The sequence below is a fragment of the Heloderma suspectum genome, chromosome 9 (assembly GCF_057233095.1).
Source record: "Heloderma suspectum isolate Gila_16-S chromosome 9, 16-S_ref, whole genome shotgun sequence".
Classification (NCBI taxonomy): Eukaryota; Metazoa; Chordata; class Lepidosauria; order Squamata; family Helodermatidae; genus Heloderma; species Heloderma suspectum.
Genome location: NC_139466.1, coordinates 25,251,230 through 25,277,637, shown reverse-complemented (window position 1 = coordinate 25,277,637; position 26,408 = coordinate 25,251,230). Strand labels below are relative to the sequence as shown.

Sequence of the window (26,408 nt, the reverse complement as noted above, 5' to 3'; positions counted from 1 at the left end):
ATGTTTAGACAGAAAAAAGTCCTACAACTCCCAGCATTCCCCAACCAGCATGACTGACTGGGGAATGCTGGGAGTTGTAAGCTTTTTTTCTGTGTAAACATGCACTGGATTGTCCCTTTAGTGGCTTTTCAACAGGTTATTTCCACCTCCATTCAGTGGATTTAACAAATGGCTGTTGCATATTCCAACACTAAAAACATGCCATTTAAAACAGGTGTTCGCAGTGAGTTAATCTTGTCCTTGGCACACAGCTTAGAAATTTTCTTTAATAGAAGCAGTTCATAAGAGTTAAGCAGTACCGGGCTGGATGGACTGATAACGTGACCTGGGTTAAAGCTTTAATCTGAACATAAGAACATCAGAAGAGCCATGCTGGATCAGACCAAGGGTCAGTCTAGTCCAGCATTCTGCTCACACAGTGGCCAACCAACTGTTGAGGAAAACCTACAAGCAGGGCACGAGTGCAATAGCACCCTTCCACCCATGTTCCCCAGCAACTGGTGCACATAGGCATACTGCCTCTGATACTGGAGGCAGCACAGAGCTATCAGGGCTTGTAGCCATTGATAGCCTTTCCCTCCAGGAATTTATCTAACCCCTCTTTAAAGCCATCCCAATTGGCGGCTGTCACTACATCTTGTGGTAGCAAATTCCATATGTCTGATTTGATATACGGCCGGGACACTGAACCAGGCATTGCCTACAGTAATTTGCAAACCTACCTTTACAACAACAAGGATTAGTCACTTACTTTGAACGCCCTCGCCTGCCTGCCCCACACCGGATATTCTCAGAAAGCTGAATTTGAGCCCCAGTTTCAATTTCTGTGCTTTTACTGCATGTGTACAAGGACTGATGAATGCTTTCAGCCCTTCCTGTCAGCCTGACTCATGAAGAAAGAACAACCAAAGCTGAAACATTTCCCAGAAAGAGATATCAATGTCTGAACTGGAAAAGGGGATGGCTCATTTATAAGTTGCTATATCCTACCCACTGATATTGAAGGAATGGAGTCGGTTATTAGACAACTCCCCTAAGAAACTGCCTTTCCCAGCTCTGCCACTTTAGGTTCTGGGGGAAAATAAGAGCGGGAGATACCAGGGTAGCCTTCCTCAAGCTGGTGTCATGAGCTACAACTCCCATCATCTCTAGCAGCCATGCCTGGAGATGACGGGAGGGGCAGTCCAATACATTTGATGTGTACCAGGTTGGGGAAGGCTGCACTAGGATTAAACCCGCAACTTTCTGCTTGCAAAGTATGCACACTGCCACTGAGCTAGGTGTCTCCCCCCCGCCCCTGGGAACCAATTGTAGCTAGGATAAATAATATTGGTGGGCAAGTCGTGAGAAATAAAATAGGTGCCATGTTATTTTGTTGGACCACTTCTCTTGGACATTCTGCAACCTTTCAAATGTCACAGATTCTACTTCTGCAAGTAGAATCTACTTTGATTTAAGTTAAACTATGGTGCTGGGACAGAGCTCCAGGTACAGCAGTCCAAAGTCAAACACAGGGAGATCTAGAGAAGAGCTGGATTAGCAGGGAGGCACAAGGCAGGAGTCAGGGAGCTAGCACTCAGACATTGTTCCAGCACCTAGTGTTGGGAATTGAAGATTTTTAAGTATGAGCCTTCAGAGCCCCGCTCAGAACACACTTGCACGCCATTCGTGCCACCTGAGGAAAAGTCATCAGCAGGGTCTTGTTCATAAGTAAAGCTTTACTCACAAGGAGTCCCTATTCCTCAGGCAGGCACTTTTGCATCTTGCAGCTGATGGAGCCTTGCTCTAGGTGGCTACTTGGTGTCTGCCTCCACGACTGAGAGGGGGCTAACTATAATTTTAAGGTTGGGGTCTTCCCCAAGATCTCCCGGATCCACCTCAAGGTCCCTGGACATGGGCAGCTCCTCCATGATGCTTGGCTCATGGGGGCTCCTGTTCATCCCTTGAAGAGGAGTCCTCCAGAAGGGCTATGATAGTACGTCTCATATACCCAAGCTGTCTGCCACGTAACAGGGGTGCATGCATTGCACAGATGGAGGATGCGCAGGTATGGGATCTACAGATGTACACATCCATCACAGGCAACATTCTATACATCCATGTGTGTGTGGATGGCAATGTGAGCCTACGGCTCTCCACCATGCCGCACCCAGCCTAGAAGTTTGTAAGTGTAAATATGCTGGACTACACAAGTCTTTGGTCTGACTGAGCACAGCTCTCTCTCATGTCTTTAAACTCCCTACAAGTTAATTACAGTCACAGCCTGCCCCATTTCCCGAAGTGCTGTAAGAGCTTCTTGTCTGGAGTAGCTTTTGCGCCTTTGGTGATTAGGCAAGCATAGGAGAATTTTAATCTAAAGTAATTTTTAAAAAAGGAAATGTACATGATGGCAAGGAATGACCCCCTGGGAATCTAAGCTAAACTCTGCCCTGAAGGATAGGGAGAAGAGAATGGGGTGGGGTGGGGATGGTAGTGTAATGCATATTTACTCCACGCCATACAGGTTTACTCAAATCTAAGACAGAATTTTATTTGAAACACTAGGAGGTAAACAAAATGAGAGGGGAGAATGAAATGAACAATCTGGGGTGGGGGAAAGGGAAAACCCTCCCCTCGCTGCTGCTCTGGCTCAGACAAGGAAAGGGCATGTAAGCTGCCTTCAGTGCTGTATCCAACAAGGGGCTGAATTCCTTCACAGGGTTTCCAAGCCTAAGAAAATAAAGAGGACACTGCTAAGAAGAGAGTCCCCACCCCCCTGCAGAAAACAAAGAAACAAAATGGGGATCTAAACAGAAGCAAACAGACCCACCCACCGAAGCTGGGCTTGGGAAGATCTGATGCTATTCTGCAGAGTCCAGCGCAATTTCACTGGCTCCCTTGCGCACCTCTTACCCAAAGAATGCAGATCAAGGGGCACCAGTGGACTTCTGTATCTGCTCTTTCAGGATCAGAATGCTCTGCCTTTGCTCTGGAGGCAACATAGCTATCTGGTCTGCCGTCAGCTGGAGGACCTGCATGATGAGTGCAGCCTAGGGAGAGATGGAAGAAACTGGTAAGGGTGCACCCAGATTTAAACAAATGAAAAAAAGGCTTGATAAATGAATGGTTCTCTGTATAGAGCACCAAATCCTCCGGAACATTTCCTCTCCTTTGGAGGTTTCAGAGGGGTTGTTCTCCTTCAAACACTCCTAGCTTATTCTCTCCTGCTCTCCACATAACCAGAACACTAAAAAGTGTGCAGTGCACCCCATCTGTACTGAACACATTGCTGTAGACCAATTTAGACCAGTGTAAGAGGAAGCGGCTGGGCCAAAGCCAAAAGGACACTCAGCTGTGGATGTGTCTGGTGGTGAAAAGAAAATCCGATGCTGTAAAGAACAATATTGTTTAGGAACCTGGAATGTCAGATCAATGAATCAAGGTAAGCTGGAGGTGGTCAAACATGAGATGGCAAGATTGAACATCGACATCTTGGGAATCAGTGAACTAAAATGGACAGGCATGGGCGAATTTAATTCAGGTGACCATCATATCTACTACTGTGGGCAAGAATCCCTTAGAAGAAATGGAGTAGCACTCATAGTCAACAAAAGGGTGGGAAAAGCAGTACTGGGGTACAATCTTAAAAATGATAGAATGATCTCAGTACGAATCCAAGGCAAACCATTCAACGTCACAGTAATTCAAGTCTATGCCCCAACCACTGAGGCCAAAGAAGCTGAGATTGATCGGTTCTATGAAGACCTACAACACCTTCTAGAACTAACACCAAAACAAGATGTCCTCTTCATCATAGGGGATTGGAATGCTAAAGTAGGAAGTCAAGAAATCACTGGGATAACAGGCAGGCATGGCCTTGGTGTACAAAATGAAGCAGGACAAAAGCTAATAGAGTTTTGCCAAGAGAACACGCTGATCATAGCAAACACTCTTCCAACAGCACAAGAGACGACTCTACACATGGACATCACCAGATGGTCAATATCGAAATCAGATTATGTCCTTTGCAGCCAAAGATGGAGAAGCTCTATACAGTCAGTAAAAACAAGACCTGGAGCTGACTGTGGCTCAGATCATGAGCTTCTTGTTGCAAAATTTCGGCTTAAATTGAAGAACGTAGGGAAAACCACTAAACCATTCAGGTATGACCTAAATCATATCCCTTATGAATATACAGTGGAGGTGAGGAATAGATTTCAGGGATTAGACCTGATAGACAGAGTGCCTGAGGAACTATGGACGGAGGTCCATAACATTGTTCAGGAGGCAGCAACTCAATCCATCCCAAAGAAAAAGAAATGCAAGAAAGCCAAGTGCCTGTCTGATGAGGCTTTACAAGTAGCTGAGGAAAGAAGGGAAGCGAAAAGCAAGGGAGAAAGGGGAAGATATATCCAACTGAATGCAGAGTTCCAGAGAATAGCAAGGAGAGACAAGAAGGCCTTCTTAAATGAACAATGCAAAGAAATCGAGGAAAACAACAGAATGGGAAAGACTAGAGATCTCTTCAAGAAAATCGGAGATCTCAAGGGAACGTTTTGTGCAAAGATGGGCATGATAAAGGACAAAGAAGGCAGGGACCTAACAGATGCAGATGAGATTAAGAAGAGGTGGCAAGAATACACAGAAGAACTATACAGGAAAGATCTTAATGTCCCTGATAGCCATGATAGTGCGGTCACTGAACTTTAGCCGGACATCCTAGAGAGTGAAGTCAAGTGGGCCTTAGGAAGCATTAGTAACAACAAAGCTAACGGAGATGACAGTATTCCAGCTGAGCTATTTAAAATCCTAAAAGATGATGCTGTTAAAGTGCTGCATTCAATATGCCAACAAATTTGGAACACTCAACAATGGCCACAAGACTGGAAAAGGTCAGTTTACATTCCAATTCCAAAGAAGGGCAATGCCAAAGAGTGTTCAAACTACCGCACAATTGCGCTCATTTCACATGCCAGCAAGGTGATGCTCAAAATTCTACAAGCTAGGCTTCAGCAGTATGCGAACCGAGAACTACCAGAAGTACAAGCTGGGTTTCGAAGAGGCAGAGGAACTAGAGATCAAATCGCCAACATTCGCTGCATCATGGAGAAAGCAAGAGAATTCCAGAAAAACATCTATTTCTGCTTCAATGACTATGCTAAAGCCTTTGATTGTGTGGATCACAACAAACTGTGGCAAATTCTTAAAGTGATGGGAGTACCAGACCACATTACTTGTCTCCTGAGAAACCTGTACGAGGGTCAAGAAGCAACAGTAAGAACCAGACATGGAACAACCGAGTGGTTCAAAATTGGGAAAGGAGTACGACAAGGCTGCATATTGTCACCCTGCTTATTTAACTTATATGCAGAATACATCATGAGAAACGCCGGGTTGGATGAATCACAGGTCGGAATTAAGATTGCCGGGAGAATTATCAACAACCTCCGATATGCAGACGATACCATCCTAATGGCAGAAAGCGAAGAGGATCTAAAGAGCCTCTTGTTGAGGGTGAAAGTGGAGAGTGCAAAAGCTGGTTTGAAACTCAACATTAAAAAAACGAAGATCATGGCATCTGGCCCTATCACTTCCTGGCATACAGAAGGGGAAGAAATGGAAGCAGTGACAGATTTTACTTTCTTGGGCTCCAAGATCACCGCGGACGGTGACTGTAGCCATGAAATTAAAAGACGCTTGCTCCTTGGGAGGAAAGCTATGGCAAACCTAGACAGCATAGTAAGAAGCAGAGACATCACCTTGCTGACAAAGGTCCGCTTATCAAAGCTATGGTTTTCCCAGTAGTAACGTATGGCTGTGAGAGCTGGACTATAAGGAAGGCTGAGCGCCGAAGAATTGATGCTTTCGAACTGTGGTGCTGGGGAAGACTCTTACGAGTCCCCTGGAGTGCAAGGAGGTCAAATCAGTCAATCCTAAAGGAAATCAACCCTGAGTGCTCATTGGAAGGACAGATACTGAAGCTCCAATATTTTGGCCACCTAATGCGAAGAGAAAACTCTCTGGAAAAGACCCTGATGCTGGGAAAGACTGAAGGCAAAAGGAGAAGGGGATGGCAGAGGATGAGATGGCTAGATAGCATCACCGATGCAATGAATATGAACTTGAGCACGCTCTGGGAGAGAGCGCAGGACAGGAAGGCCTGGCGTGATATGGTCCATGGGGTCACGAAGAGTCGGACACGACTGAACGACTGAATAACAACAAAGAGGTGGATAGTATTAACCACAGCTGTAGTTAACTGGAATGCTCTCAAACACTCTCGCTGAAGTCAGTAGGGAAAATCTTGTTCTGCTTATTTTTGGTTTCACTTAAGAATTCATACTGTGCCTAGTCCCACACTGAGGGTGGCTAGCAATCCAAACAGAACAACAAAAATGACCATAGAATAAAGTAACAATAAAAATGATGTGCTAAAATAATAACAAATAATCAGATCACACAATGTAAGACCAGAATATTACATGCTAAAACATAGCCCAAAAAGACACCTAAAGCACTTTTTCCTGAAAAGTTAAGGCGGGGATGCTCTACCACACCTCAGGTTCACTCACTCCAGAAGTTTGAGGCCGCCATAGGAAAAACCTTGCTCCTACTCATAGGAAAAAATGGACCATAGGAAAAACCTTGGTCCTACTTGTTGAACTGCGATTCCCATCATTACCAGCCATTGTGGCCCATGCTGGCTGGGGAAGATGGGAGTTGCAGTCCAACACATCTAGAGAGCAACAGGTTGGGGAAGGCTGCTGTAATTCAAGAGGGTCCTTCCACTGAGTAACAATGTTTTTCTTACCTTTTCATGATCCTGGGGTGTTACCTGGTTTTGACCAGGGCTGAACCCCCCAGGCTGGGCAGCTGCTTGCACACTTGCTCCCGGGATGCCTCCGGCCTGCATTGCTGCCCCTGGCATATTAGGAACCTGCAGACACCAAGAGAGAACTATTCATATTTATTGGCCCCCCCTCTGTCATGAAGATGCATCTGCCAACATACACTGAATGTCTGTCAACAGCTCCAACTAGTTGCACTATGAGCATGCAAGGCAGGGGTGCACAACTTTTTGGCCCCAAGAGCTGCACTGGGTGGTGCCCGTGCATGCGCGCGCAAGCCTTTAGGTTTCTTTTCCTAACGCTAGCACAGGAAATCCCAAAGTAGGTGGGAGAGGGAAACTACAGTGATAGCAGAGAGAATCTATTTATAAGAGAAGCATGTGGGGACCTTGCCTGTTGTCCAGCACCAGCCGTAATTTGCTAAACCCCAGTCAATTTCATTTGTGACCACAAAGTGGAATCAAACCCGGCAGCCTCCTGCCCCTCTCTCCAATCTGGGTCTCTTCCAGCCCATGACTTGGAAAGGGTAAGTAGGTTAATGGCTGGGAAAAGCTTGGTAGCATATGAGGGAGTGGAGGCAAAAGAGCACATGGGTGCTGGCCCTTAATCACTGATGTTAAGTTTCCACAGTCACAGTTTCCACTTGCCTTAACAAGTCGGAGCCAGCTGAAACGACCTCTCAGTCAGCTGAGCTTTGACCTTGTACCATGAAGGAACGGGGGGCTCAAGAGCATTTGCCGTTTTCTTGTTTTCTTCTCACTCCAGTGACTGAAGCCATGCCACGCCACGCATGCCAATCTCCCGCAGGAGCCAAACAGGATCATCACACCAATGATCCCGGCATGACCCAGCGAGGCTCTGCCAATGCTGGCATCAAGAATTTGTCTAAGGAACCCTGGATGAACATGCAGTCGTAAAGAGGAATTCCACATACCTGTCGAGGCCCTTGTGGGCCAGTTGCTCCCATGGTAAGAGGCCCAGGGCCTTGAATTCCCCCACTCATTGGACCCCTTGGGCTGGGACCGGGCCCCCTAGGCTCCATGCCTCTGGGCTCCATGCCTCTGGGCTCCATGCCTCTGGGCTCCATGCCTCTGGGCTCCATGCCTCTCGTGTCCATCCCTCTGGGCGGTTCCATCCCTCTGGGCGGTTCCATCCCTCTGGGCGGTTCCATCCCTCTGGGCGGTTCCATCCCTCTGGGCTCCATGCCCCTTGGCGGCTCCATTCCTCTGGGCTCCATGCCCCTTGGCGGCTCCATCCCACGAGGCTCCATGCCTCGTGGCTCCATGCCTCGTGGCTCCATGCCCCTGGCATCCATTCCTCTGGGCTCCATGCCCCTGGCATCCATCACTCTGGGCTCCATGCCTCTGTTATCCATGCCCCGAGGTTCCATGCCTCTTGGATCTCTTCCACCTGCATTGAAGACAAACAAAACTTACGAACAGTCTATTCTATGGTTGGAGGAGCACAACTGGAAGTCACCATACCGAGACAACGCAAGTAGGTCCGGATTGGTACCCAGGCCTCCCAGGTCAAGACTGCTTCTGCATCCTGATTCTCCTTTGCTTAATTACAAGTGCATTCAATTTGTGTGCTTTCACATTAAACCTGATAGCTGGATTTTGTAGGTTATGCAAACTTTGGGACAAAGATTGGCATGGAATTAAGAAGAAGAATCAGGGTAGTGATGGGAAATGTTGTCAGCTGTTTATAGCATCTAAACTTGGGAGTAAGCTATTTGCATGTTCTTTCTTCTGATTCTCTCCCATTTCCTATTCCCTTAGGTCTACTTTTAAGATTATAAGCTCCTCTGGGGCAGAGTCCTGATGACTTATTTTTGCAAAATAATTATGGCACACTTTTAGATATGCTGGGCACAATCCAGCCAAAGCTGAGCCCTTCTAAGTCCCAGGTGTTTCAACAAGGGAGATTTAAACATGTGCTTAACTTGGCTGCAGAAATCAAGGGACTATATACTTGGCGGGGCTGTCTCATATATAAATAAACTACACACATGCATAAAATCTTTTTAAATTAAGATTTTAGTGTTTCAGCCAGAACCTGCTCATGGCACTAGGTCTCTGTGTGCAAACACTAAGCCAGGATTTAGCATTGCATTAGTGACCCTGCTCAAGCCTGAGCAACCCCTCAGGTTCATGTGCTTCCTCCTCCCCTGGAGGACTCCTGCCAAGGGTAGCTTCACTTTCCTCTGATTCTGGGCTTGTTGTTTGGTACAAGCCAGGGACTGCAGTTTAAAACAGACTCGAATTGATTGCTAAGCAAGCCAACAAGCAAATCTGGCTTGTTTAACAAACTAGAGCAGCCTCCCTCAACCTGGTGCCCTCCAGATGTGTTGGACTGCAACTCTGTCTAGGTGCCACAGGGTTGCTCTCCCTGGTCTGTTACTATTAGTATAAAGAGCAAGAACATTTTCACCTTGTCCCGGGTTTGCTCTCTTTGAAGTGGGATCTCTATATAATCTGACATCCAGAGATGTTGCTAGTCCACTAAGACCTTGTAATAGACAATGATAGGAAAAATAATAGGAATAATAGTTATTCCCTTTTCTAGTGGGTACTTGTACATCTTTTAAATAGTTTGGCATGGATTAGGCATAACATTATAGATAGGTTAACTTTACTATATCTGTTGAGTTTAGGCAAAGTTTTGGGGAGTTAAATATTTGCTTACACTTGTCTGGTTTTAGAACCTTCCTTCATGGGTTTGATTTTGTATATGTTTGTACAATACGGTTCCTTTGTAGAAGGTTTTTTTTTAAGTGTTTTACTTTTTACTGGAATGCAGCCATTTCAGTAGGCTGTACAGAGGGCGGTGAGAGAGGGTAAGTGGGGCCATTCCACCAGCCCTGCTGAAAGGCTACTTAATTTTTTCCTCTTCCCTTCCCATCCTTTCTTCCTTGTGTGTTGTATCTTTTTAGTTTGTAAGGGGCTGTCTTGTTTTACTGATCGCATGTAAGTTGTTCTGGGAGCCTTTTTGGCTGAGGACTGGGATAAAAATACTTTAAATACATACATACTTTTGCTTTTGGAGAGGGGCAAAATTCAATCCTCTATATTTTAATTTCATTCATTCATTCATTCATTCATTCATTCATTCAATCAATTTCTATACCGCCCAATAGCCGAAGCTCTCTTTAATTAAAATTAAAAATTAAAACCAAAGAGCACACAATAAAACAGTATAAAATATATAAAACATTAAAACCACAGTATGCTTTGCTTCCTTTCTAAAATTATTGCTTCTTGTTATTGCACTGTCATTTTGTGTGTGTGCATGTTAGGAGAAAAAAATATTTCAGCTCTGTCATTAACCTTAATTTCTTATGTTTTTTGTTTCAGAAGAACATTTTCCCTGGTGAACCACTTACCCTGCTGGGATTTATGCCACTTGCATGAATAAATATGTCCCCCTTTGCTTGGCTTGATACACTCCCTTACCTCGGCCATCCATCAAAGGTCCCCGGGGCTCTCCCATCAAGGGTCTGGGCTCTCCCATCGGTCCACCTCTCATTTCGTGCGGGGGCATCCCACGGTTGTCGTGGCTGGGCATATGGTGCATGGGTGGCCCCTGGTGGGGCGGCCCGAGGTAACCTCTGCAGAAGGGGGTAAGGAATTGGGGACGAGAAAAAGATGTCAGACCCCAGGTTGAAACCCGTGTCCGGTTCTCTCACCCAGCAAATGAGGCGGCTGATCTGCATCTGGACTTGCCCCTTCAAGCTGCAGGTGAAAGCTCACGTAACAGAACCCTCCTCCGTGCAAAACCCGAAACAACGCTCTGCACTTCGAAGATCAGGCAGCCAGTGGAAGAGTTCTAGGCCAGCCACCCACCCGACATGCTAGAGTTCTGCTTCATTTGTGGGAGAGCATCCAGTTGCAAGCGCTCCACTGTGGGAGTTTTCCTGCTTCTTGTCTAGTGGCACAATCCAGACACAACTGCCAGGAATTATCAAGGCTACAGCTGGGAGCCCTCTGCTCTGTGCGTGGCTGCCCTGTGTTGGTGAGCCACCAGAGCTGCAGCTTGGAGCATCTGCCACGACAGTGAATTATTTTCAGGCATTGGAGTGGCCCTTCTGGGCCCTGGGCCCATCTGGCCAGGAAGGCAGCCTTGAAAATAAGCTCATGAAAGTGACTTGCCTGCAAAAACGTTTATTAGTCTGCTGGGTCTGGCGGAGGGACTGGGAGAGCCCCGTCCCTCTGGCCTTGCAGCAGCCCACTGCATTTTTATGCTGGGCATGGAAGAGGGGGCTTGTCTGGCAGTCCACTTCGGTACAGAGGAGGAACAGAGCACTCCATCCCCCCTCTGCCAGCCTCCTCATTCATCTGCATGCCACCTATGGCTACCAGGTCAGAGCATAAATACAAGGCTGAAGCCTTTCTGTTTGGGGCAGGCCTTGGCCTGAACAACAACAGGGTTCCTGGCTCAGATTCTTGGGCACAACGCCTGGCTCTCCTAGAGCAGCTGCTTATGGGTCAGACCTGACAGCAGAAGAGCACGTGAGCCCTCACTTGCAAGGCTTGTGGCACGATCTAGAAACACAGCTACGTCATCTGATCTGCTGGGTGAGAACTAGGCCCCAGGGAGGAACATGCATCATTAAAATAAAGCTGCAATCCTGTTCCTATGACAAAGAGGGGAGGAGGGAGAAGGAGGAAGACACACCTTGGCTTCCAACGTGCATTTTTAGAATTACTGCAAGCCTACCACGAGGAGCCAATATCTCTCCATGGGCACCAACTCCACAAGATCTATTCCGTTCTGCCTACCTGGGCTCCACTTCTCCAGTGACTGAGAGCAAAGTCCCTCCGCGTGGGTCATTGGGGGCATCTCCCAGAAGGCCTCGAGGCGGCGGCCCACTAGCTGGCATCGGCCCACGCTGCATGGGAGCCCGTGGGTCTGGCATGGGCACTGTCAGGAAGGCAAAAAGAGGGCCATGAGGATCTGGGGGTGGGGGGAGAGACACCCTCTTAAAACCCACAGTTCATCACCATTCAGGTGGAACTGCATCCCTTTTGTGCGCCCACTTTACTCGAAAAACAGTGTGCGCTGGGATGAAGCCACGATCCAGCTGGAATACCTTCCAGACAGACAGTGCTGGCTCCAGTACTCCTTTCCCCCGGTTACACCAAGGTCTCCCTGCTCAGGGACAGGCAGAACCAAGAAAAGCACAAGACATGCACAGAAGGCAGGAGTTAGGGATGCCTCTTGCAAGTTGTTCTGCAATGTAGTACTGAGCAGGAGATAACACGCCTCTTGCATCAGCTCTGAAGGGCAAACATGCATAGATCGTAGCCATCTCCTTTTTAAAAACTATGCAAGTGGCAACCAGAAAAGACCCTGCTCCTGCTTGTGTGCAGTTGAAAAAGAAAGCTACTATGTATATGTACGTGCACCCTTCTTAACTGCATTTATTTTGCAAATTAATTAATTAATTCAAATGCATACTACTCTTCCAGACAGATTCTCAAGTATGCATTCTGTACTCTGGTCAGCGACGTGGGGCAGAACGTTTCCCACGGAAATTATGTCCCCCCAAATGTGTTATTTTTCAGCAGGACATTTTTCATTTTATAAATTCAGTAGCATCAATGAATGGATGCCAATTACAAATACAATATTAGACAAGCTTAGTAGCTTCAAAGCTGTAGATGAGTGGTTGTCAGTATAGCACGCACAGTTCTTTGGATTGCTGAATTTATTAGTTGTGTTAACAGTTTTCAGTATCTCTGTTTTTTTTCCTTAAATTTGAACAAGGTATGGGATGTACATGCTCTTGTCTTTAATTTTTTTTTCTAACATTCCAATAAAAAAGCTACATAACATAACATTTAAATCACATTTAGTGTGGTTTATTTTTTTCCTCAAATATTTCTGGTCAAATACTTGTGATGTACTGGGACAAAAAATTAACATGGAATACTTTTATAAACCTTTGTTGTTTACTAAATACAAGTAAAATAAACATTTTAATTAGATCACTCTCTAGGGCAGCAGTGGGCAGAAAGTAGATCTCCAAATGTTTTGGACTTCAACTCCTAGCATTCCTGACCATTGGACATGCAGGCAGGGGCTTCTGGGAGTTGATGTCCAAAACATCTGGAAATCTACTTTCTGCTCACCCCTGATCACCAGTTTTCTGATGCAAACTGAAAAGGTACCAATTTAAAAAATTTCCAAAAAATCTACATCACTAATTCTGGTATCTTATTAATCATATAGCACCAACAGTGTACATGGCAGGGTATAAAGAAACATATACAACACCCCTCCCCCCCGCCCTCCGGCCCAACAAACAAAAAATAGAAGGAGAAAAAGGCACAGGTCCCTGCCCCAAGGAGTTCACAATCTAAATGTTAACACTGGGGGTGGGGGGAGAACAACAGAAGAAGGAAGGGGGGAAGTAAGGCTTAAGAGGAAGTGAATATACACAAACAGAATTACAGATACTTAGATTAGCTTCAGAAGCTTTTGGCTTCGTAATGGCACCCAAGCACAAAATATTTCATGAGATGCAGCCCTAATCTTGGCTAACACCAGCAAGAGGAGGCCAGAATGTCATAAATGACCCTGCTCAAATCCACTGTGAAGCGCCTCCTCCCAGCAGTGCTGGTCAATCCCCCCAGCCACAGACAATTCCTGCACAGAAGAACCACACCCTCCCCCCTGTCCTTCACGTTCCTGTCTGCAAATCATGCCTTCTGCTATGTTTGCCAGCCTACACCACCTTGCAGCCCTAAGTAGTGGGGTGGGGGTCGTGCCTCGCACATCCTACACTGTGTGCAACAAGCCAGAGCAGCCAGCAGCAGCTATAGGTACCTTGAACTCGCTCAATAGAGGCAGGCCTGGCAGGTCCCACGGGAGAGAGCTGCAGGTTCCCTGACCGAGCGGCAGGAAGAGAGGGAGAAAGAGCAGTCACATCAATAGCAGATGCACTTGAAACACCCCCCCCCCCCCCCATGGCTAGATCGTCACTTCTTCTGGCACATCTCTGGAGAGAAGCTTCCCTTTTCAAGGAACAGGAAAGACCTCTCCTTCAGAGTATGATTCCATCAACCTCAAAGGCAGAGATTTTCCCGTGACTTTATCTTACCCTTCAGCATAATAAGCATCAGATTCTTTCGGCCTGAGGGCCAAATTCCATTTCAGTGAAGCTCTTGGGGGCCACATTCCAGTGGGGGACGGGGCAAAAGGGGTGGAGCCAACTTGCCAAAAATACCAGCATATTTTAGCTTAAAGCTCTTATTATCAGGCTACCAGTTCCATTTTGGGGAACAATTCAAGGGGCTGCTTTTAACCCCATAAAAGCCTGAACGGCATGGAATTGTGATATCTGAAGGACCGCCTCCTCCCATATTAACCTGCCTGAGTATTAAGATCGTCCACTGAGGCCCTGCTCTGGGTGGCTCTTTCCCTTCGGAGGCAAGATGGGAACTTCCTAAGACAGGGTCCTCTCTGTGGTGGCACCAAGACTGTAGGAACACATCTGGAGGGTGCCAGGTTGGGGAAGGCTGCTGTAACCACTACACTGTAGTGGTTTCCTATTTAGGCCATTTTGAGGAAGGGGCGAGCAGACTTCAGGCTTGCAGGATCTACTTTTTTTTTTTACTAGAACCCTGAGATCCACCAACTGAAACGTGGTGCAAACAACTTACACACAGAATTCAAAGAGGGGTGGGCAACTGGTGGTCCTCCAAATGTTTTGGCCTATAGTTCCCATCATCCCTCACCATTGGCTATGCTGGCTAGGGTTAATGGAAGTTGTAGGCCAAAATATCTGGAGGGCCACAAGTTGCCCACCCCTGAATTACTCAATCCTGAACCCAGTTGTTTTCGGTACCTCGGCTCAGTGGAGCTCACAGTCCTTCCACACAAAAATCCACTCCTGGGGTAGAATCCAACTGAAGTCCTACTCAGAGTAGACCCATTGAAATGAACTAACTTAAGTCCCATTCATTTCAATGGGTCTACTCTATGTAGGACTTCAGTTGGATTCTACTCCTGGTTACCACAAGCTTTCTTCATTTCAGCAGCATAATTTAGGACAGAGGATGGGAAGAGAGTAATTTTGCTGCTATTGTTAAACAAATGGGAGTCACAAACCATTGCTCATCTATGACAAATCACCCAGAGATCTAGCAGTAAGTCCAGTTCTCCCTTCTGCCCACTGTTGTTTTAAGGAACACAGAAAGGGCGCCCCCTCCGCAAGCACAACACAACAACAACATGATGACTGCAATATAGGGATACAGAAAACAGACCAGGGACCCATCCCTAATATGCCTGGAGACATTTTGGGGATGAGAATGGAGATATGAATGCCCCAGACGCAACCCTCCCACTCAGCAATACAACTCACTAAGGCAGCCTTCCATAGAGTAGTTTCTGGAGAGCAAGGCCCACTGAACTCAATGGGGCTTACCACTGATTAGACATGCACATAATTGGGTAGCGGGTCCCTCATTCTCAGCCAGTTATGACTGAGAATAAACGCAGGCTGAGAGCAGTGCTGCAAATTTCCCTTGGGGACTAGACAAGAAAGAAAGCTAAATAAATACATTAACATATCTTGGTTTACTTGTGATGGCCGTTGGCATCATGTCCTGCTGGCCAGCTTCCAGGGGCATCTGGCCACCCGCTGTTGGAGGCTTGGGGAAAAAATGGGACCTTGGCCTGATCTGGCAAGCAAATTTTTAAGGGTTCTTTTTTTCTGGGCAGAACTAAAAATGCATTTCAGTGCAATCAGGTGGAAGAACATGCAGCAACATCTCCAGACACACACTTCCCTGGCCTCCATCACCAGAACAAAGCAAGCCCCGTTACCTTGTGCGAAATTAAAAAGAAAAGAAAGCGCGTTTCAAGGGGTGATGGCACCCTCTGCTGGCTAAACTAAAGAAAGCAGGCGGAAAGTGGCTCAAGCGCTACCCGGCTGGACTGTGGAGCCCAACCGAAGGGTGTTCTGTTCCTGTTTTCTGCAGCGCATGCAAAGTACCTGATGGAGCATTACTGGGGAAAGCCGCACTCTCATTGTCCACTAAGCGCAAAGAGAAACGGAGGGACAGAGTTACGGAGAGCCCAGGAGAGCTTTAGACGCCATTAGTTAGTTGGGGGGAGGGAGCCATTCTTTTCTAAGGGGATCCCCCGACAGGGACGCCCTCTCCACCCACGTGTCAGTGCCCCAGTGTGGGAAGCTTCCTAGGCACCTGCTGTCTAACCAGAGACTGAGGATGATTTGCTTTACCTTGCCCACGTTCCAAGAGCATCGGGCCACCGCCTGGCATGCCACCTGTGGAGGAAAATAGCCCCAGTGACGTTTTTTGTTAGTGCAGGAGGCATTGGGGGACCCAGTGGCTTCGCACAGCCTTGGGTCAATGTTTAGAGCTGCCACGTTCAGGGCAAATGTTGGGCAAGACACGCACAAACATGTATTGACAAACTCACCTCCTGGAGCCAAGGGGCCGGGGCCAGGACCAGGCACGGAGGTTGGCATCTGGCCTGGGGCTGGCACTCCTCCTTGCATGGGCGGCTGCATCAGGGGAGGGGCTCCATTGACATGCATGCCCCCCTGCTCGGGGAAAGAAAGAGTTAGGCTGCAGGTGAGGGCTCGCGGAGACTAAACGCTGCTCCGTATGGAAATCTTAATAAAATCGCTGCACAAAGCCAGCATTACGGGTAGGCATGGTTGGGCACCTGCCAAGGGCCTACGCCCAAGAAGGGGCCCACTGACAACAGCCCCTTGGAGTTGCTCCTATTCTTCACCATCGCAACCTGCTTGTTCACCTGCCTCTCGCTCTGGCCCAGACAATGGTGGTGCTGAGAAGAAGGAGCAGTAGATGCGACTGCTTACTTGTTCTCTGCCTGTCAAGCAAGTGGTAGCAATGATGAGAGAGAGGCTGAAGAGCAATAGCAGCTGGCGACAGTGGTGGTGAGAAGGTGGACCCACTGAGAGTGTCTTCCCCGAGGGCTCTCCAAAACCTGGAGCTGGCACTGTTGCTGCACACAGAAAACTAGAACATCAGGGGAAAAGTTCTAGGTTCTTTCTGACAGGCTAGATTTCAGCACATAGGAAACATTTTTGCATGGGGTCATTTGGTTCTGTGAAACCTTGTCTGCAGTTCGAAGCAGTATAGCTCACAAAGGTTGAGCACTTCAGCAAGGGCTAGGCCTACACCTCAGTCAGCAACATGCATGAGAACTCACCACCCTTGTTCTACAAGCCCCAATTGTAGAACAGCCCAATGACCTCTCAGCTATGTGACATCCATGCCCAGAAAAATTCACAGGAACAAGTAAATATTCACATGACAAGTAACATGCAGCATACCAGTGATGGGGGGCAGAAATTTTTCTAGTGCTTTATTTTTCCATGGAAAATTTTCCATTTCGTAAGTTCATAAGCAACAATAGATGCCAACTGCTAATACAGTTTTAGGAAAATCTGGCAGTTTCAAAGTTGTAGATGAGTATCAGGCATAGTTCTTTGGGATGCTAACATTTATTAATCTCTCAACTGTTTCTTTTCCGTAGAAATAGAAGGGAAGTACATACTATTGTCTTTAAATTTTCACAGGTATTCCAATGTTAAAAAACAACATAATATGACATTTAAATCACACCGGGTGCTTTAATTTTTTCCTCAAAAATTTCACATACTTGTGGTGTCTTGGGACAAAACATTAACATGGGGTACTTGTTTTTAGCTTTGTTGCTTACTACATACAATTAAAATCAATATGCTAAATTAGTTCACTCTCTAGGGCATAAGAAAATTTTACAGTGCAAACTGAAGGTTTTCTGATGCAAATTACCCTATGCAAACTAGGGTAATTTGAATAGGCTAACTTGCATAGGAAAATGTTCAATTTGCATTGGAAAATTGTTTGATGGCCTAGAGAGTGCTCTAATTTAGCATATTCCAGAAAAATATCTGGAATATCTTCTCATTCAAAGTTTCTGGAAAATTCACATCACTACTGTATACTCAAGCATACATTGTTGTTGTCCTGGGAAGGCAGAACCCAAACAGCCATTTCCCCATGCACACTGGAGGAATATGCATGCACCCCTTCTCCCAATCGCACATAAAACTCCAAGTGTCTTATTACCTTTCTACTAATGTGCTAACGCACTAAACAACTTTATCATTTTTCTACCTACAGTAACTTAATCCATTCATGTACTAATATCTTTGTGTTTATTAACTTTATCATAAACGTATCTAATTCAAATTACCCGGTAACAGTGTACATTCATAACTATAAATAAATGGGAAGGGATATGTCCCTTGAACATTCACAGATCATGACATACACAACAACTAGTAGACCCTTCCAAACCAGAAAAAGACTTGGAACACAGGACAAGGGAAAAGATTCAACCCCAGACAACAGCTTCTTACTATTGGTTGTGGCTGGGAAGAGGGGACGTTTGGCTGGTTCATCTGTGCATTTGGACCGGGACCAGGCCCAGCCCCTGGTCCAGGCCCAGGCCCTTGCCCAGGACCCGCTTGTGGGTTGCCTGGGATCAGAGATGGGACAGTTGTCTGGCGATGCAGAATTTTCTAGGGGGAGAGAAAACAGCAGAGAGTAAGTGCACCAAGAAGATCCTCGTTATGTAAAAGCAAAGGGCTCTGCCTGTCCTTCCCCACCCGCTCCCCAACCATGCCCCGAGGCAGGAAAGGTGGCAAGCGAACCAGAGCGATCTCTGGGTCGACGATCCGCATCACCACTTGGGCCTGCAGCAGGGCATAGGCGAGCTGAGGGTTCTGCAGCAGCATGCTCCGTGCCTCCTGCGGGCTGTTCTGGACACACAGCTGGAGAGAGAGAGAGAAGGGGTGAGGGGGGAGATGTGGACTCACACAGTAGCTGAATGGTCTTTTAGAGCAGGAGCGGGCAAAACACGGGCCATGTGAGGCCCCCCCCCAGCCTTTTTTGCAGCCCCCATCACTGAATTTGCTGCTGAAAGTTGGTGGGGCAGCAGCAAAAAGGCCAGGAGGTGACCTTTTTGCATCAAGAAAAAGAAGGGAAAAAGAAAAAGGGACACCTGCCACTTCTGTCTGGGAAGCTATTAGAATCTAATACTTGCTGTCATGACCAGCTCATGGCAGCAGCTCCTCAGGGTCTTCCCAGCCTTCCCATATGAGATCTTTCAAATGGAAGAACTGAGCCCACAGCCTTAGATCCATCTTGTCATTAAACTACTTTCATACGTTGGACAAAGGGAACGCAGACGACTCCAGCCTTGGAAACAAGCCCACAAAAGTTACTAGCCCGCTTCTTTTTGGATAGCTCGCTAAGAGGCTAGGGGCCTGCTTTCCATTCCAGCTGCAAAGGAAGGGAACCCCCTCCACAGCAGCCAGCAAGGAAACAGAGGCTAGCAGCCTCTTAATAGGCTAGTAAAAACAAAGAAATCAAGCAGACTGGCAGTTCTGTCTCTCCTCCATGAGCTGGTTTGGTTTCTGCACTGGTTGTGAAGAAAGGGGATTTCCTTCTTCTGCAGCTAACACAGAAATCAAGTGGACTGGCAGAAGATGGATGGAGAGATCCGTCCCTCCTCCACCAGCCCGCTCACTCACCTGGCCTGGCCACCTGTGGCGACCAGGCAAATTATCAAATACAAAGCTGGAATACTCTCCAGCTTACTGTCCACCCACCTTCATTTGCTTCATCAGTTCAAACATCTGCTCAGGTGGGAGGCTGGCTACAGCCCTGCTGATGGACTCAGGAGCATCTTCAGGGTTCACGGGGTCTCCATAGGGAGACTCGATGATGGGAGCACCAGTGCCCAGGCCTGACAGAGAAGAGGGAGGAGGAACCTTAGGAACAGAGTTTTGCCTCGGCACGCAGACCTTATCAGCAGCGGATCTCAGCTGCTGCCTTCTCCCCGCCACCTTCTGCAAGGCACTCAGACTCAACTCTTCAGCTCCTCTTTGTTCTTCTCGCTGGCTGCGTTGTCCACGCGCAGTGCTCTCCCACTGAACTCGCGGCCGTTGAGGTTCCGCATGGCGCTGAGTGCCGTTTCCTGATCTTGATACTCACAGAAGCCATAGCCTTTCGGTTTGCCCGTCTCCCTGTCATATACCAATCTGGTTGGCAGACCACAGAAAAACCACAAGTGTTACACACGGGAAGACAAGGGGAGGCGGGGTGACAGCAGCTAAGCGAACTGGCTGTACTGTCCCACATAGGAAGCTGCCTTACACCGTCAGACTATCATGTCCATCCAGTCCAGTATTCTGTACTCCAGGGCCGCAGAACCTCTTTCAGCCCGAGGGCCAAGAGAACCTCTCAGGGGCTGCATTCCAGCGAGTGGTGGGACTAAAGGCAAAAGGGACAGGGCCAAAACACCAGCACGTTTTAGCTTAAAGCTCTCACTGCCGGTAACTATTGCTTATTTTATTTATTATATTTATATCCCACTCTTGACTGCTAAAAGACTGATATTACAACACTGGAAGGATAAAAGCTCACCACCTATAATGCAATGGATTGAAGGCTTAACGACACTAGCAACATTAGAAAGAGCGGTATATAGGCGTCACTTGTGAATGGAGTTATATTTGGATATTTGGTCTGCTTTTACTGAAGTTTATGTATAATCCATTCCTTCTCTATTCTTTTATATTTTTAGAATATTATTATATTTGGAACTGAGGGCTTTAAAGTATGTAGCTATACTTGCATATTTTTTTGGGTGTTTGTTTTCTTTTGTTTTGTTGAAACTCACAACAAAAAAATGTATTTATATCCCACCTTTTCTCCTGCAAGGAACTCAAGGCGGCTTACATAATCCTCTTCCTCTCCATTTTATCCTCACCACAAGGAGTTGGGGGCCAGGTGAAAGGGGTAGCCTTCTGGGGAAGCACAGAGGGCCAGCTTTGGCCCTGAAACTCTGCACCCCTGAACTACATTGTATTGAAGAATAAGACATTGTAGATAAAGTGACATTTCTGACTGGGCCTCCTTTTGTAAGCAAGAGCTTGTAAGCCCCCTTAGGCTTTCTTATTATTGTTAACCTGATATTTTTTTTGAACTTTACAAAGGCCAGGAAACCACTAAATCATAGGTGGCCAGGAGGAACCTTCTAGGGGAACCCGAGGGCCAAATTGGGACCTCAGGAGAGCTGGATTTGGCCCCTCAGCCTAATGTTCTGCACCCTTAGTGTACTCTCAGTGACTCTCTAGGTGTTTAGGCAGAGGTCTTTCTCATCCCGCTTCCTGAGGCTTTTAACCGGGGATGCTGGAAACAGAAAACAGGATCTTCTGCATGCAAAGGAGGTGTTCCACTGTTCATCTTAGATCCTCCCCAATGTCTTCTGAATCTTTCTCAAACCCTCATGCCACCCTCACCCACTTTCTCAACCCTTCAGGATTAGGTTCCCCAATTCAGGAAATCTAACAGGGGCGTTTCTCACCGGAAACTGACGACAGGTCCAACCTCTGAGAAAATGTCCTTTAGCTGCTCTTCCGTGGCTTCATAGGGGATATTCCCCACTGCAGGAGAGAGAGAAGCGCAGATCATCAGTACTAGATGAGGCACCACTGGAATCAGCTGAGCATCTTTTCAGGCACAGGTTAAGAGAGAATTATTCCATCAGGTGTTTTGAAACAGGAGATGGCTTCACTGTTGCTTTTACTGTTAATTTTAACCGCATTCATCTTACTCTTGTCACCATTGTTTTAATTGGATTTTTTAAAAAATTGCACACGTTACCTTGTGAGCCTAGGTTGAAACATGGAGAAATACTGTTGAAGATGATGGCAAAGAAAGGGATCTTAAGATAACAGAATAAGAACACAGACAGAAACCTTTAGCAATCAGAACTACTTCTTGCATGTCATTGTCTCAAGAAACTGGGAAGGGTCATTGCTCATTTCATTTCCCCCGCTGAAGCTTCTTGCAAGCATATTATTTTGTATTCAAAACCAGCCAAACCTCGACATAAAGATGGGTCTACAGTAAACTCCCTGACATGATGACTGGAACCAAGGGAATGGTGTTGGAGGGGGACTTTAACAGGGCAATGTGTTCTAAGTCCCACTGTGTTCAGTGGGGCTTCTCCTTGCACACAGGATTGCAGCCTAAGTTCTTGATGGAGGCCTGCCTCCAGCCAGGAAAGTCATCTATTGCTTCTGCTTCCCACTCATGTCCTGCTGTTTTGATTCTAAGCACTGTGTTAAGGACACAGCTACCAACTGACTTTTGTATCTGCAGGTGGATTGCCTTGCAAGAATTCCTGGAAAGGGGAGACCTCCTAAGAGATCTGATTCTGTTCTTCAAATGGCTAAACAGACAGTTTCCCCACATGAGCTTTGCTGGAACCCCAGGAAATGGCTGGAAAACTTGACACAGTGCCAGCACATCCTCCGCTACTTCCTCAGCTCACCCATTTAACAGGCTTCAGAACTAGTGTAGAAATTGCCATTTGGGTTCGGATCTGGGAGGGGTTACCAATGTGTGCTTACTTACACAGAGATGAAAAGCCCAAAGGCAAGATCAGTGCAGAGAGGTGTGTGCAAAGGCCGATGCAAAATATACTTCTTCCCAAATACACCCATGGTTTAAATGAGGCTGTAAGTCACATGCTTGAAGCAGGAACATCCCTCATGAGTCAGTGGCTCCCTGGATCCATTTCCATTCCCCTAACTCAGGGGTGGGCAACTTGTGGCCTTCCAGATGTTTTGGCCTACAATTCACATCACCCTTCACATTGGCTATGCTGGCTAAGGCTGCTGTGCATTGGAGGCCCAAAAATAATCTGGAGGGCCATAAGTTGTTCACCCCTGCCTAACAGAGGAAATTGGCAGGAACCAAGTTTGGTCTTGATACTTATACATGTCCCCCACCCGGCATTTCTGTGAAGGTGTAACACACCAGTCTTAAGTACCAATGCATTTTGGGGGAAAGAACACACTTTATAGACTATGATAAAAACGCAAGGAAATTTCATCTCTCTCTTCTCCCCATCACAGTACTCCTGCTGGTAAAAACAAAAACAGAGCCATGTTTGTGAAGAACGTAACAAAGATGATTCAGTGGATAAGGAAATACGGTTTGCCAGGCTGAAGATGGTATACCTGAAATGCCATTGGCTCACAGCCAACGCTTCAGTGGAAGTTTACTTTGCCTCTGCAGCTGTGTTCAGCTCCCTTTAACTGAGATGGAAAGGTAGGCAGAGGACATACATTTTACAAGTGAAGCTTAAAGAACCGATTCTCTCACTAGTTATTACCCAGACTAGGTAATAAGCAAGCATTCTTCAAGACCACAGCCCCTACGCTATGTCCTGGCACAGGATGCAATCCTAAGTGTACTAACTTGGAAGTAAACCTTACTACAGCGAAGAGGGCTTGGTTCTAAGCCAGTGTGCTTGGAGGAGAGCAGCCTTCCCCAACGTGGTGCTTAGTGGATATTTTGGACTACAACTCCTATCACCCCAGCCATTGGCCAAGGTGGCTGGGGCTGATGGGAGCTGTAGTCCAAAACATCTGGAGGGTGCCAGGTTGGGGACTTCTGCAATAGCTTAGCAGCCTTGAGAGCTCCCCTGCATCAGCCCTTAAAGTACATCTAGTTCAACATCCTTTTCCCAAATAGCGCCCCACCCCCCAGATGTTTCTGGAAAGCTCACTGTCAGAGCACAAAAGCCACCGACGGTCTTAGAGGCCCCTTCCAACCCTACTACTCTATGATTCTACTATTCTTCCCGGCTCCCAGTTGCCACCCAGCCAACAAAAGGTAGTGCCATGTGGATTGGTTCTGCAAGTAGTGAGGCAATAAGGCAAAGTGGCTGCTGGAAACAGTTGATGGATTAACAAACCGAAAGTTGGCCTGGTTTCATCTAAATCAGGGGTGGGCAACTTGTGGCTCTCCGGATGTTTCAGCCTATAACTCCCATCATTCCTCCCCATCGGCTACGCTGGCTAGGGAGGTTGGGAGTTGTAGGCCAAAGCATCTACGCAAATCGCCCACGCTTGATTTAGATGAAAGGGGCAGTTAGGTCTAAAACCGCACTTAGGTTATTTTCACGTTACAAGCAGCACAAACACAATGCCACATTGCCAGCAGAGGCACTACGTTTCCCAGTCCCCACTTACAGAGGCGATGACAGAGCAGACAGTTTTGAAGTGTTTTATTTAGAACCTATATCCTCCAATGATAAGCAACAGACACAGAGCAGGACCCAGTTGTTGGACCACTGTGTATTACTACCTGATTGCACTAAAACTCACGCAAAAGGTATGTCTGATGATGCATGCAGAGAACTGCATTTGTTGCGGGAAGGGATAAAAAAAGTATGACTTGATAATAATGCATGAAGATCTTCAGCCCCTTTGTTTCTTTATATGCCAGTAGTTTCAAAACTGTTTATGAGGGAATCCCAGTATTCCCTGTAAGTTCATCATAGGTTTCTCAATGAAAAGGCTGGTCATGGAGGACACACATCCCTGAAAGACACACTGATGATCTTCCCCTGCAATGCACAGCTCCAGGAGAGCATTAGATGTGTTCTAATCTCCACTCTGAGGACAAGACTTCATATTACAAAGCAAACACAGTTTTCCTGGTAATGCTACCACAGCAACAGGTAGGCAGATACAGCAGATGAGAATTTCTTAGCCCCAGTTCCATGTGCAAGACACGAGTGCAATAGCACCTTCCTGGTTGTGTTCTCCAGCAACTGGCATAGATAGGCATACTGCCTTTGATACTGGAAGCAGCATATAGCCATCATGACTAGTAGCCATTGGTAGCCTTATTCTCCATGAATTTCTCTAATCCTCCTTTTAAAGCCATCTAAGTTTAGTGACCACCACTACATCTTGTGGTAGCAAATACCATAGTTGAACTATGTGCTGTGTGAAGAATCTTTCCTTTTATCTGTCCTGAATCTTTAAAAGAGATAAAATATTTTAACATATATATATATATATATATAGAGAGAGAGAGAGAGAGAGAGAGAGAGAGCGCGCGCGCGCGCGCGGATGCTATGGCTCAGGGTAACACTCCATGCATCTGCAATGCAGTGTAATCCTTACACTGTAAATAGTTTATTAGGTCTTTCAGGTGCTACAAGACTGTTTGTTGTTTGGGGCTGCAAGAAATTAAAAAGGCAGCTGGATAGGAAATAAAATTAAAAACGTAAGACAAGCCATGCTGGATCAGACCTATGGTCCATCTCGTCCAGCATTCTGTTCATGTGGTGGCCAACCAGCTGCCCACGGCAAATCCACAAGCAGCACATGAATGCAACAGCACCCTTCCGCCCATGTTCCCCAGCAACTGGCGGACATAGGCATACTGCCTCCGATACTGGAGGTAGCATAGAGCCATCGGGAGTGGTAGCCACTGATAGCCTTTTCCTCTATGGCTGTGTCCAGCCCCCTTTAAAGCCATCAAACTTGGTAGCCATCGCTACATCCTGTGGTAGCAAATTCCACAGTTTAACTATGTGGCGTGTGAAGAAGTCCGTCCTTTTATCTACCCTGGATCTCCCACCCATCAGCTTCACGGGATGACCCCCACTGGGTTCTAGTATTACGAGGAGGGGAGAAAAATGTCTCCCCACCCACTTTAAATTCATCCGAAGTCATTTCTTCTCTCCCCTCGCCAGCCCAGTTCTACACATGAGGAGCCCTTTGGGAGGCGGGGAAGACAGCCGTTCTCACAAGGGCTGGGCACGAGGGAGAGAGGCCACGACAGAAGCTGACAGCGCTCCCCAGCACCCACATCCTGCCCTGCCCCGCGGCGACCCGGAGCCCGCACGTTGCTTCCCGCGGCGGGCAACAGGGGAGAGCTGAGCGTTGAGTCTCCATGGAGCTCAGCGGCGGCGAAGCCCCAGCAGCCTCCGCTCTGCTCTCCCCGCTCCTCCTTCGACGAGGTGGGGCGGGCCGTGCGTGCAGGCGGGGGCCCCTCTTCCCCGCCGCCCTCACCGAACACGGAGCGCAAGGACCGGTCCACCGCGGGGTCCCGCACCGACAGCCCCGCCATCTTCTTCCTCCTCCTCCTCCTCCTGCCGCCTTCTCTAGCTCCGGCTACTCTTCGCGCCGCAGGGTTTCCGGCCCCCTGCTAAAGCGCCCCCCTCGCTTCCTGTCTGTGCGGTCCCGCGCCTTTCCCCCCACGGCCAGAAACAAGACCCCCTCCAGCCATCGTTCCGCTTCGAACCGTTGTCCTTATGGCTTTCGTTTTCTCGTCCTTTCCCCTCCTCCCTTTCCCTTTCTCTCCGCGTTAAGCAGAGTCTGGAAGGCGGCGCTGACGTTACGTTTTGAGATATTTCCCCTGGTTCCCCCCGTTCCCCTTCTTATACATTAATGTCTGCAGCGGGGAGACGGAAAAGCTGGCAACCGCCGTTTCTAAAACGGACGAGATGTTTCTAGTCTAGTATTACGATCCGTTTCAGACGTTACAACAACTGACTTCGAGCGCAGTCCTACGCGATGTTCAGACAGAAAAAACAGCCCTACAACTCCCAGCATGCCCTAGCCACCTAGGGCTGCCCAGGGCATATTGGGAGTTGTAGGACTTTTTTTCTGACTAAACATTGCGTAGGATCGCAGCGTTAGTTACGGAGGTG

General features: G+C 47.4%; 2 protein-coding genes across 7 annotated transcripts in view; one reads left to right on the top strand and one right to left on the bottom strand.

Moving 5' to 3' along the window:
* The window catches only part of NOX1 (NADPH oxidase 1), a 39,817-nt gene extending 27,145 nt beyond the window's left edge, over positions 1–12,672 (top strand). The window contains exon 14 of one of the 3 annotated variants that reach the window (XM_084813832.1): positions 7,593–12,672. The gene's annotated coding sequence lies outside the window, so the exon portion shown is untranslated. The remainder of the gene's footprint in view (positions 1–7,592) is intronic. The other 2 variants (XM_084813833.1, XM_084813830.1) reach the window with 2 other exon arrangements.
* CSTF2 (cleavage stimulation factor subunit 2) lies at positions 2,505–25,880 on the bottom strand. 4 transcript variants are annotated; one of them, XM_084813825.1, is made up of 16 exons: positions 25,768–25,880; positions 21,252–21,330; positions 19,754–19,923; positions 19,492–19,628; positions 18,532–18,651; positions 18,238–18,399; positions 16,281–16,404; positions 16,081–16,125; positions 13,659–13,718; positions 11,609–11,750; positions 10,283–10,437; positions 7,932–8,237; positions 7,762–7,901; positions 6,791–6,916; positions 2,893–3,029; positions 2,505–2,709 (listed from the first exon to the last, which is right to left on the bottom strand). In XM_084813825.1, the coding sequence occupies exons 1-15, from the start codon at positions 25,823–25,825 to the stop codon at positions 2,907–2,909; spliced, it is 1,947 nt and encodes a 648-aa protein (XP_084669951.1). In that variant the 5' UTR covers positions 25,826–25,880; the 3' UTR covers positions 2,505–2,709; positions 2,893–2,906. The 4 variants fall into 4 exon arrangements, with proteins under 4 accessions (XP_084669951.1, XP_084669950.1, XP_084669952.1 ...); XM_084813827.1 differs by adding an exon at positions 15,832–15,873 and having other exon boundaries at positions 2,508–2,709; positions 7,762–8,237; XM_084813824.1 differs by having other exon boundaries at positions 7,762–8,237.
* Between the last annotated feature and the right edge of the window lie 528 nt (positions 25,881–26,408).